At 36.7% G+C, this 13,830-nt stretch overlaps 1 protein-coding gene across 1 annotated transcript in view; it reads right to left on the reverse strand.

The window, feature by feature from the left end:
* Nucleotides 1-12,000, reverse strand: part of LOC5579031 — an 83,773-nt gene extending 71,773 nt beyond the window's left edge. Inside the window, exon 1 of the mRNA XM_001664160.2 lies at nucleotides 10,558-12,000. Within this exon, the coding sequence (XP_001664210.1) occupies nucleotides 10,558-10,957 (400 nt within the window). The 5' untranslated portion in view covers nucleotides 10,958-12,000. The remainder of the gene's footprint in view (nucleotides 1-10,557) is intronic.
* Between the last annotated feature and the right edge of the window lie 1,830 nt (nucleotides 12,001-13,830).

The raw sequence follows: 13,830 nt of genomic DNA on the forward strand, positions 1-13,830 counted from the left end.
TCCCGTCCCTTGAAAATATTTAAAGGTTATTATCATTAATTAAAAAGCATAATAGAAAAAAAATTATCCAAATAGCTATGTTCTTACTGTAAGGCTGTATTTTGATTTGAATGCTTCAATTGCTAATGCATTTCATAGATTTTAAAATTACATGGGAAGTACATGCACTAAAGGAACGAACGACTGTCTTGGGCAGCTATCTTCAGAAATTCAACTTACCTTTGCCCAAAAGTAGCAGATGGGTTGAGTGTTTTTGGATATTAAGTGTGCTTTTGACTCAGTTTGTATCGATGTCCTTTCAGACAAACTCCACGCAAGTGACCTTTCATCACTTTTGAACATTTTTTTTTGTAAAATTTGTTGACCGAGAAGCATATGAGTTTTATTCATATGGCAACTTGACAGTTTCACGAATTAGCTGCATGGGTCTCCTCGAGGGCTCATGTCTGAGTCTCTTTCTTTGAATTTTTACTTGAGAGACATCGATGACTGTCTCATGGAAAATTGCTCGTTAAGACAGTAGACTGGCCCAGCTCAGTATGGGAGAGGTTCCATGAGGTGGCAAAATTGAAGTTGATATGGGATTTTCAGCTCAAACATATAAGTTCATCGTCTACTGTTTGATTGAGGAAAATTGTTAATCGCGTTCAACGTCATGTTTTTTTTTTGGGTCTTCCTTAGCCGAGTGGTTAGAGTCCGCGGCTATAAAGCAAAGCCATGCTGAAGGAGTCTGGGTTCAATACCCGGTCGGTCCAGGATCTTTTCGCAGTGGAAATTTCCTTGACTTCCCTGGGCATAAAGTATCATCGTACCTGCCACCGATATACGAATGCGAAAATGGTAACTTTGGCAAAGAAAGCTCTCAGTTAATAACTGTGGAAGTGCTCATAAGAACACTAAGCTGAGAAGCAGGCTCTGTCCCAGTGAGAACGTTAATGCCAAGAAGAAGAAGAAAAATGTCAAAAACACTACTTGATACCATGATGAACAATATTGCAGAAGGCTGTATCGAAATTAATCTAATCATTTAAAGTTGATAAAGTTGTTGGTTTTGCTCTCTGAAGTAGATTAGTTAAGTTTAAGCAATATTGATTTGCATTTCATTAACAGAGCTTGGTAATAGTCACTAATCGCATCATTGCCGCCTACGACGCTGGGCGAGCTGCTTCACAAGGTGCATGCATATATGTGACTGTACGGGAATGTTGATTTGAGCAAAACTTTCAACAACTGAAATGTTAATGAAAATTAGCTTAAACCTAAATACTTCTGCAATTATATTCTTTATGGTATCAACTAGTGTTATTGTCAATCTATGCTCAATTGCACGCGATAAACTAGTATACGGAACGAAACAATGACATAGGATAAATTTTCAATATATTTGAAACGAATACTCCATACGAACTTCAAACTGATTGTGCCAGCTGGTGGAGGACCCAAAGAAGTTGTAATTCTGAAAGAGCTATCTGCCCCATTGAGTTTTAAAACATGTTTGTTTAAGAATCAGTCTATTAAGACAGCTTGCAGACGACTGTGTTGTTTCTGTCACAGGACCAACAGCAGCCAAACTTCAAGGACCCTTACAAGATACTCTGGACTCTCCATCTTCAATCTACTGACTGTAGATTTGTTCCAGTAGCTTTTATTAAGTGTCAGATTATTGACCCATATGTAACTATAATATGATGATATGACGATTACCAAAAAGAAACTTTTGCTCCAGCAGTGATGTTCTGAAAAAAAATATCACTAGACTAAGATCTATTTAAAAAAAAACAAGCTACATCGTCTTAGCCAAGAACTGCACAGACTAAATAATCACTAACGCTAGGCAACGGACAACATGAAACACTCAGTAGCCCAGTGATTTTTTTTTTTTCGTTTGACGTAAAGTTTCATTTGACTGGAGCGGGAATTGAACCTGCGCTTAGTGACGCTCACAATACGCCCAATCGACTAACGCCGCAACACGCACACAAACGTACATTGGGGCCTTCCTTAGCCAAGATGTTAGAATCTGCGGCTTCAAAGCAAAGTCATGCTGAAGGTGTCTGGGTTCGACTTCTGGTCGGTCCACGATCTTTTCGTAATGGAAATTGCCTTGACTTCCCTGGGCTTACTGTATCATCGTACCTGCCACACGATATACGAATGCGAAAATGGTAACTTTGGCAAAGAAAGCTCTCAGCTAATAACTGTGGAAGTGTTCACAACAACACTAAGCTGAGAAGCAGGCTCTGTCCCAGTGAGGACTTTGATGTCAAAAAGAAGAAGAACACAATTTTTTTCGTTAAATTGATAAATTTTCAAAGATTTACTAGAAAAAATCCTTTCATAACGTTTTTACTTTAAAAAAACTGAATCACTTTAAAGTTGAAACAGAAATTCTTAGCTTAGCTTAGACTGACTACACATATCAATGGTTGCTATTCCGTGATTGACCGAGGTCATTGAAAATGCACAAATAATCAACTAGAAGTTCGGCTGGGATTGGCCATACTCTTCTTCAGTGTGCATAATTCAGTGCCTCTATTTATACAGGGTCAATAACGGCGCCGGCCACGTCCTTGCAGTCAGGTGGGCATTGGCGTAGCTAGGATTTTTTTCTGGAGGGGGCCTAGGGGGGGCCTAGAAAACTCTAGGTTTACAGAAATAATGTCGGTCGCAATAATCACGATTTTAACAAACTTCGTGATTTTCTTAGATTTGAATTGATTATATTTGTTTGTGATTTTGTTTCATATCGCTGCACAATGATTCAATTTTCAATACGGAAAATACTCATTTTCTGTCTAATCCAGTAGAAAAAAAAACCCTTCAAAAATTCTTCTAAAGAACACATGAGGAATATCCCTTTTTTATTCTTCCATAATTTTTTCAGGTATCGGATATTTCATCATGAATGGTTTCCGTACTTTTCCAACGCATTTTCCAATAATTACATTACCTGTTTTCACTGAGTTATTCCAGGGATTCCCACTGGAAATCATTTCTGGGATTAATAGTTATTATTGGACAGATTTTTTCCTGAAGTTTCTTTATGCTTCCTGATATTACCACAAAATTTCTCGAAACATCTGTATCAAATTGCTTAAAAGAATCTCTTGTAGAATTCAGAATTTAAATCATTTTTCCATGAAGGCCCTCTACATCATGGCCCATAAAAAAATGCGAAAATTGTTCGAACGTGATTACAGCATCTACAAGCGTTATTTTCATAGTTTTTGCTAGTAAATGTAATTTTTGATTATTGTAGCATATTCTGACATGGCTTCGCTATCCAGGACAATTTTTGTCATATTTTTCTTACTGTCCTAAATAATGTAATAGAGCAAAGAAGTTAAAAAACCGCCCAAAGCTAGAAACAGCGTCTGATTGTCGTACACTCTGGTGATAAACTTTCCACCTTCAAAAATCACACTTTATTGTTGAAAATATTAGTTTGTTTGGTATTTGAGGATGGAGTAGTTCTTGGAGAACGTGTTTTTCATGGTCACGATAATTTTTTTTTGCCAGGGTCATAGTTTTGAGGGCATTTGCGTTTTATAGGTTTGATATGCCTTTATTTTTTTATTAAGTTGAGTAAAAAATAAATACTGAGGCCTATGACAGATTTTTGAGGATGAAATTTGTTCCTTCGGTTAGGGACAACTTATATCAATACTAGCTCATAGGCGTTGAGCAAAACGGAGCAGTTTATCACACTTATATGAAGGTTCAATCAAAGCTCTCCAAAATGACCCATTTTTTCGAAAATATATTTAAGTCAAAATATATTTAAGTCAATGACCCAGGTATGAACCAATCCAATCATTTGATATGGACGTATGCTGGAGACAAGGCCTGTGAAGAATCTCACGCCATCGTTGATGTTTTAGAAGCTTTCGTCACACAGATAATGAGCTTGACGACCGCATGATATAATTTGAAGGTATGCTTCCAATTCCTCTCTGGTAAGATGAAAGTAACAGATAAAAATCATGTCCAAAGCGAAACACTGAGTCTAAATAGATCAAACAATACAATGAATCATATTTATGTTTAATTCACATTTTCTATGTAAAAACTACTATTAAACATGGTATGACGATTTTAATCATCAAAACCGTATTCAAGATCATCAAGTAAGGATTCTTTCCACGAATTCTTCACCAACAGTTTTTCCAACTATGCCTTTGAGATTCTTCCTTAAGTTTCTCTTCATATTCCTTAAACAAATCTTCCAGCAAATCTCTTAGAAATTCTTCAAGGATTGCTTGATAAAATCATAGCAAAAAATATTTAGGATTGATTTATCCAGGTTACTCTAAGGATTCCTCCTAATATTTCACAAGAATTTCTTAAACAACAAAATAAGATTCAACTGGGAACATATTTTTCGAGATACCTCAGAGAAGTTCTCCACAGAACTATCTGCAGTTTTTCACGGAAAATTTTTCTAAGTGTTCCATTAAATTAATCCAAAACTCTATTGAAACTTCTCGCATTCCTTCAAAAAATTTTTCGAAAATTTCTTCAAAAATAACTAAGAAAAATTTTCAATATTGAAACATCCATATAAAGTATATAGTGAAATGTACGTATTCTATCATAAATTCTTCCGCGAAATTTGTGATTTGTATAGAGATTATGTCGGAGAATTACATTACTGGTTTCTCTGGAATGTCGTCCTACGATTCTCCCAAAAAAATCACCAGAGATCCATCTAAGTATTTTCTAGAGATTTTGCTACTTTAAACAGCATTAACGAATCCTCTGGGGATTTTTAGAAGACAGTTTTTAATACATTTACTAAAGAATTTTGCAAATTCATTCTCGAACTTCTCGAAAAATATGGTTAGTAATTCCACCAAGTATTCTTTCGGAAAATTCAAGGTTCAACGTAGAATTTCTGAATCTTTTTAACGAAATTCTTAACGGTGCACTTCACAGAAAAGCTTAGTTGGTTTTTATGAGATTTTCTACATTTTTTTGTTTATATTTACCAGTTTTTTTAAATCCAAACCAATTAACGTTAAAAAGGATGGAATTTTAACTGAAAGTATTTGTACCTATTTCATGATATTATGGCGAACACATTGATGTAAAAACCGTTTCTTCCTACTTGCAGAAATTTCGAACAAACTTTTTTGGAGGAACTAACTATTGTGGTACAACTGCAGAAGTTTAACGTTAGCATACTGTCAAAGATGTCTTATGGTAAAATTCGTAATGTAAGATTTTACCTAATATATATTTTGGAGGAATTTTTTGTATTATGTACTTTGAAAATTTGTTGAGGAATTCCTGATGGACTTTCAGAAATCGGTAACCATACGCATAAAAATTCTGCAATTTTTTGCAATTTCTTCTTTAAAATGTTGCTTTTTAGAGTATAAAAAAAAAAGTTGGTTGAAGTTGTTCAAGAAAGCGTCATGTAGAGGGAAGAGTGACGACAAAATTTCGAAGCAGGAAAAAACAGCAGATGGATAGCGGAACAATTAAAGATAAGTGATTATTTATATTCTTCCTTCTAGAAATGGATACATACAAGATAGGTAAAACCTCTCTAATGAGTTGAAAAAAGCATCATCAGAATCTTTTTGAAAAATGTTCCTTGAAATCTAGCAGGATTTTTTCTTCGATTTCTGGATTCCACAGAATTCTGCCAGAAAGCCTATTGGAATTCCGTAAAAAATTTGCACATGAACTCAATTCCAAAAAAAACATGATTGGCACAATTGATAAAACGTTTTGTAAAGACAAGTTTTAGGGAATATCCTTACCTATCGATCAAGTGTTCAGCTTGAACGGTTCCAGATATTTTGCTAAATGTTGGTCAGCAGATTTCTTTACCGCTATGCTAATTTTGGAAGCAAAAGTATGCCTGGGGTTTTCCAACAAATTTCCTCTGAAGATTCGAAGGCAAAAGACATTCCAAAAATACGTTTCGTATATAATTCCTTTATAATCCGGTTATTTGAAGTAGAATTTACAGGAAAGAAACATAGTACAATTTGTGACGCAATTTGTGGTATATTTTATAAAATTATGAAGGACTTTTGATAAACTTCGCGATATAATTTTCAATATATGGTTTTGTGAAACCATATGGAATAAAACGACAGAATCAATTATTTTTTGGAGGAATTTCAAAGAAAAAGTTTGATCTATTAAGACCACAATTTTTTTTTGTCATATCCGGGAACAAATTCTGGAATCAATTTGTGGATAAAAAGTAGGCATAGGAGGTATGGTTATCCTCCAGGAGGAATTCATGTTGAAAGTATGAACTAATCGCACAATATTATTTGACTTATTTCCGACAGATTTGTAGCAAAAGCTATGAATCCACTCTTCGACATTCCATGAGAAATTTGATTATAGTAAAATTTTTGAGAATATAAAACTTTTTATTGGAAAAACGCAGCCAAGAGTTTAAGCAATAAGTTTATTCATGAGAAATTATTTTAAAAAATTGATACGTAATCAAAGAAAGAATTTAGCGGTGGATGAAAAAATGACTTGTTTTGTTGGACTTTTCTAAAAGTCTTGGCTAGGTTGAAATTCCTTGAAAAGATCTGTAACGAATACGCCAAAAATTCCAGATATCTTTTGACAAAGAAGCTCCTTTAGTAATTTTGCTTATTTTTCAATCAATTTTATCGAGCATTATACGAGTTGTACACGAATTTCCAGAATACTGCCGTATAACAGTAATTTTTGCAATGGAGATGTCGAAAATTGCGCTTATCGCACACAACCTTCTATCGGTAACCAATTAAGCGCCAACCGGATGGTTAATATTTCGGTTGTTGCGCGATTCACCGAAGTCAGAACCGCCACACTGATGCTGTGTATGACAAGCGAGGTTCTCCCACTATTGATGTACAAAATAAAAGACCATAACCACTGAAGAAAATTTATTCATTAATTATAAAGGTTGTTCTTCACGACAGAATCACGTTAGTTATTTATTTTTAATTTTCATATATATTATCATCCAAAATTTCTGGGGGGGGGGGCCTGGATGGTTCTGGAGGGGGCCTGGCCCCGCTGGCCCCCCCTGTTCCTACGCCAATGCAGGTGGGATTGGGGGAAGGAATGTTAGTGTGTAACCTTTGCTATTTGGAGACCGTGTTTGCCTCTGCATCTCCACAAAGGTTACTGGGAGGGATGTTTGTTAATGGGAAGGATCGTTGGGTCACAGGATTCACTTTGATAAGCGATTAGACCATGATAAATAATTTGACGTGAGCAAAGGATCAAACACAACTAACCCGATTCTCGATCCGCGACACTATCATATCACGCCACGCGAGCGACGCGCGACATGATTGATCCTGCTCACATCATCCGCCCCCGCAGGAACAAGTGACGCGAGCAAAGGATCAATAACTACTCTTTAAAGTTGAAATAGAAATTCTTTCTAAAAAGCCAACAAAATTCAGACACAATCATAATCATTGAATCATAAACAGGTTTCTCATAGATAACTGGACATGAATTCTATACAATCCTGAAGGAGATTTTTGCAAACTGGTTTGTCAAACTCTTACAAAAATGAGGCAGATTGCTAATGAAATCTTGATCAGAAGTCTCACAATATTCTGGACATGTTTATCAAAGAAAACATGGGCGAAACTTAATACAAACATGGGCGAAACTGGATACAATCTGGAGAAAAATGGTCATATTCTGTTCACGTTACGATAACCTGTTGCTGCGAAATAATATTTTTGGAAACAAGAAACAATTGCAGCAAAATGGTTAGCAATTGATTCACTGGGTATGAAAAATGCAATGGAAATATAAAGACCTATAAAATTAAAATACAAATGGTAAAGTGTCTTAAATAAAATATAATAATAATAATAAAATTAGAACAACATCGGAAAAGGTGTGGTTTTTGGTGAACGTTTTGCAGGCTAATTAAAACTCAAATCACCTACGTAAATGTTAAAAATGCTTTGAATAGGCAACAAATCACTTTTCCTGCGATATTGTGGTCCATGAGGTGGAAATTCAATGTATTCGAATGAATTTTCGATTACTTTTTCAAATCAACGCAAGTAACTTTCATTCGGAAGTTAATTAAGAATAATCATAAACTGTCTTCCAAAACTGTTGTGAAAATAAACACCTTTTCAACATTTTTACGTACATCGCTTAAATTTTGCATACAATACATTCGCATTAAAAAAAACTAGTTAGTTTCTATTATTTCTCACAAAAATTCTATGACAAAATGATAAGTCGTTTTACTCAGTTACTTATGACGTTATTGCACCAGCGTAAAATCGACTCAAGTAGTGTTTTGTTTTGATTTGTGGTTTAGTCATTTTGTCTCCCCATGCAACGGAGCGGTCAAAATAGTGGTAAGGTTGGGAAAGTTGAAAATCTTACTTACGCTATTTTGTAAATCCGGAAATTAAACGTTCTAAAAGTGAAAAATCAAATTGGTTCAGAGCGAAATGTGTAGACTTTCCTCTGCAAAACACGTAGGATCGATTAAGTAAGTTTGTTTATTTTTCTGACTTGAGTCTGTTTGAATAAGTTTTCGAGAATTATATAAAATAAAAAGTAGATTTGTGCATGTTACTTTTTAATTTCGCCCTAATTGCTTATTTTTTGACATACGTGCATTTCCACTTCCTCTTCAGTGTCAGTAACTCGTCAGTAACAATACTCAAATCTACTTTTTCATTCTCTTTATTCGAATTCTGCTCAAAGGTCTCGAATATGTAAAGGAGTTAAAATAATGATATTTGTCGTAAGAGGATAACAAGATGGCATAAAACCTAGGATTTTGGAGTTATGAAATTTGTGGCGTATTTAATTATATTCGACTAACATTAGACGAATAATTCCACTTTTCACGTCAGAAACAGTAAAAAGTCGTAGCTTACTCAAATTTCATACGATTTATATATGTTTTTGACTTGTGTAATACTTAAATAGCATTTGAAATAGTTATGGGTAGCTTAATAATGAATCTGTTAAAATAATCGATTCTTGAAAATTTGTGAACCAATCACGACCCTTTTCAAAAGTGTCACGATTCAATAGCACCGCGCAGACTACGTCCGAATTAGACGATTATGAAAATCTAATGTAAATCTGATTTGTTTTCTCGCCAACGATCCGTATTTGGTACCATTCATAATTGCAATGTTTTAGAATATTACCGATAAAATTGAAAAAATAGCTTCATGGTGAAATTAAATCAATATTTTAGTGATAGAATATTTTTAACCTCATCGATTATTTAAAAAACAAGCCGCATACTGATCTCCTGCGAGAAAGAAACCGATGTGCATTCGATTTACTATATACTATGGGTGGCGGCGGGGAAGAAGATAATTTGAAATATTCAAACATTTCGTAAAATAATGTGTACATCATCCCTAAGTTGAAATGCTCCTTTTTGTTTGTGCCTTCTCTGTACTGCCCATAGCTGCATATTTGTCACATTCGACATTTTTAGCAATTTTGACTTAATACCGTGGGAAGTCATTAAATCGTAAACACTTTCGATCAACTTTCTAGAATATGTGATTTTTTTCTAGAAATTGGAAAAAAATACCAAGTTGTTTTATCACACTGCACAATGGTCCAGGAATCAGTTATACGCGGAAAGATGAATGTTGAGCTTTAGAATTAAACATTAGACGAAAACGGTCTTCTACAAAGTTGTTTGTTTTAGTTAGGCCCTTTGTTTGGTGTTATTGAAAATTAGGGTGGACCACATTTTCATAAATATAGTTTAACTAACTTTCTTATTTGTAGAAATTATATTATACATTCTTCAACAAAGTTGTAGACCATTCAATTTCAAGCAACTTTGCCAAAAAAGTAGTCTGGGAACGACTTTTAGAACTTAACAAAACGCAAATTTTCATGCAAAAATATTGATGATATTTATTTGAATTCGAAAGGTATTGAAGTTTTTCTGCTAAAATCCTTTGTTTTTCAGGGCATTTCATTAGAGTTACAAAAATAACACATCTGTTATTTTTTGATATAATATACAATTTTATTTTGTCTTTTGAATGCCGCCAAAAGATATTTTTTATGATTGCCCCAATCAGAGATATTCACAATTAAAGTAGGCATGTTTTTGTGAGAAAAACAACAATTGGGCATTGCACTGTTTTGACTTTGCATTGGAATTTGACGTTTACTGGCCTTGTTGTTTACTTATTTCATGGAAGAGTGAAAGAGAGGGACTAACTTTTGTGCAGAACCCCATAACTTCCAAGCGGAAGGAGATAGCGAGTTTAACTAATACAAACAATTTTATAGAAGACCGTTTTCGTCTAATGTTTCATTCTAAAGCTCAAAATGCATCTTTCCGCGTAAAACTGCTTTCTGGACCATAGTGCACTGCTAAATGTAACCGCAAAATAGTTACATTGAGATTATACATGGGCCTCATCATGTAGTAGCAATGATATTTATATCAGGTTTATTTTCTGACTATTCACACAATTTGCGATATAAACTCTGCAAAATTACAAATTTACAGTATACACTCTATAGAACAATAAATTTTCCACCCTCCCCAAAACTCACCTTTCAGTGCCCAGATTTCCTTCTGCCTAATTCCCTCGGAGATTTGCTGCAGCTCGTCATAGCACCGATCGGACAGTTCACCCCTCTCAGCGATGGAAATCAGTCCATACAGAACCGAAGTATGCTTCAGGACACCCTCCTGCCGAAGGGCTCGGCTAGCACCCAGAATAATTCCACCGGTGTCATCATCTTCTTCTTCGGCACAATACTTCCCAGCACACGATTGGTTCCTTTTGGAAACACGAGGATCGTACCGATACTTGGTGCCATTCAAGCTGCCGATCTTCGCCGGAGTAGACGACGATGCAGTAGACGAAATCGCCCGGTCAAAAATGGTGACCAATACGACGAGGACAACGGTCGAGATCAATGCACGGGACGCGAATCGAATCGGGGCCATGATTTCGGCACACACAACTTTTGTTCACCGATCTGGTTTTGCGGCGCGGTTTTCTTCACACCCGAGAGCGAGTTCTTTTCGGCGGTCGGTCAGAGCCAGACAGTCAGTCAGTCAGTCAGTGTGGCAATCGAAGATTCGTTCGCCTATTTTTTGTTTCACTTTCGGCACACACTGCAAGCTGCAACTGCAATCAGCTGAGATGAATCACACCGAGCAGCAGCAAAACCTTCACATAATCACGTTGCACATTTCGGATGGTTCTTCGGATGGTGTCCACTCGACGAAAAGACCCTTTCAATGATAAACGGAGCCGATCGCGAGAGAGAAGTGTGGACTTCGGCCGGAACAGGCTTCTTTCATTGAGTAATGTTGGTTCACGTGCGTTGTTTTGCCTTTTGGTACTTTTCTTACATTTATCGTTTCACCCGCTTCTTTTCGAGCTCTTTAGGCGGCTCTTGCTTCTGCGCGACCCAAAAATTTGGCTTACTTTCTTACGTAATATTTATTATCACCTCTCAACGACGAAGGCGATCGGCGTGATTGGCAAGACGCATGTATGACGAGATACAGTAAAAAAAAACTCTCGGATAAATGGCCAGAAACACTCGACGCGCTTTTGGGCCCACTCTCTGCTAACTTGCGGTTAGCTCACAACTTCGTAACACATGCAATTTAGTGGGCACTCGATCGCGGTACTCTCAAACTTAACAAATAATCTTTGGATTGGATGTTCGCGTGACGCCCAGGAAGCTCTTCGGATGCACACGCACTTTTCTAGCACTTGAGAAATGCAACACTACAGCACTTCAGTCCCCCAAAAAGGTGAGAAGTTACACACGTCCGATCCGCATTAGCACGTAACGCTAAATGACCGAGTCCGTACCGTTGAAGATCGTTGTTATAATCCGATGGACCACTTGCGCGCCATCTGTCACCGACTTCTACTTCTGCTGCGACGACTGCAACTAGACTACAACTCCGAAGCGATCGACGGACGCAAAGCGAATGAAAGCACCGAGCGCGGTCAAAAGGCCACTACAGAAATCTCCATCGCATAGATCGTCGTCGGCGTCGTTCGTCGTTGGTGACCATCATGCAGATCACACGCGCGGTGATCTCGTGCGCGGTGGGTGCCAGGCGAGAGATCAACCCCCGAAAATTGACTTGCGCTGTGCGCTGCATCCAGTAAGGCATGCTGTTCATTGATACACATGGGAGCCAGTGCTGCCAGGTGATTAGAGGGACAGTGTTGATCTCTCGCTCTCCGATCTGGTGAGAACATGCAGAGTAAGTTTGTTTACGTGCACGCTAAGACTCGCGCTCAGAACTTTGTTTCTATTTCTCTTGGTTTTGCAAATTTAACTATATCTTAGCAATTCGAGTGATTTTGCATTTTTTTTTTTCATCACGTCGGAATAACAGTTAAAAAAAAAGTCAATCTGAATGGGCATTCTGAATGGGTTTTAGCAGACATTTTCCTGTCAATAACATTTAACTTCGCGATCCTTGCACCTTGCAAGGTGTTTTTTTTTTATATAAACTCACATGCAATATTGACGTTTGTTGAAAACTTTGATCAAGTTCGATGAATGTTGTAAACTGCGAGAGGTAGGGTGCAGAACCACTTGAGCACTTCCATGATTCACTTTGTCATGTGGGATTTTCTAGAACGAATCGTCTGAAATTTTACAATAAGATGCATTTTATTGCGACCCGTCTTCTTCTTCTTCTTGGCATTAACGTCCTCACTAGGACAGAGCCTGCTTCTCAGCTTAGTGTTCTCATGAGCACTTCCACAGTTATTGACTGAGAGCTTTCTTTGCCAAAGTTGCCATTTTCACATTCGTATATCGTGTGGCAGGTACGATGATACACTATGCCCAGGAAAGTCAGGGAAATTTCCATTGTGAAAAGATCCTGGACCGACCGGGAATCGAACCCAGACACCTTCAGCATGGCTTTGCTTTGTAGCCGCGGACTCTAACCACTCGGCTAGGGAAGGCCCCTACGACACATATTGTCCCCACTGCTTGAAGTGAATAAAAAGTGCCAAGAATTGGATCCGGCTACCTATGTAACAAATTCACTATGGATGATCAAAAAAAAATATTTAAAAGTAAGCAGTCAGAGTGGACCAACTACAGTCACCCTACACAGTTGAATCACCTACAATTTATAAATCAGCTGACAAAATTATAGTTAAATTTATTCCAAAACATCACAGAGATATTTTTGCTGATAAGTTACACAATGTGTCTAACCATTTCAATGATTTCAATCGCGGTAAAAAGTCTCTTGATTTCGGTATAAACCAAATAAATCAATGAATAATGTTTGTTGTCAATAAGGATGTATTTTTAATCAATTTCGCCTGTAGACGGCTATTTAGAAGCGACGTTATAAAAGGTCAATACAAATATATTTGTAGGAGAATGAGTTACATTCAACATTTACAGATTAAAGAAACATGGTTATTTTTTTGTATGGTGTTCAGTTGGAGCTGCCTGACAGCTTAACTTGTCAAGGCTGTACCCTCGGTCTGGCTTTTGCCAAGTTTCCAGGACCAATACTCAGACGGACTATGGTGCCCACATGAGCACTGTTTTTTTATTAGTATTGGGGATTTTTTTTTATTTCCATACGGGTTTGGGCCAAAAGGTCTCAGATTTTCATGAAACTTTTTCCCCAAGCAGGGCTCATCAATATATGAATAAAAAAAATTGAGAAAAATTCAGGGTCGCCTATTTTCCCGGAAAACTCAGTTGGAATTTTATTGTTTTCCCCTGACACTACTTACTTTGAAAAATCATAACTCAAGAACGAAGCATCATAGAAACAAAGTTTTTTATGAAAATGAAAACAAATTTTCTCAG

This window comes from Aedes aegypti, chromosome 2 (assembly GCF_002204515.2).
Source record: "Aedes aegypti strain LVP_AGWG chromosome 2, AaegL5.0 Primary Assembly, whole genome shotgun sequence".
In the NCBI taxonomy this organism is placed as follows: Eukaryota; Metazoa; Arthropoda; class Insecta; order Diptera; family Culicidae; genus Aedes; species Aedes aegypti.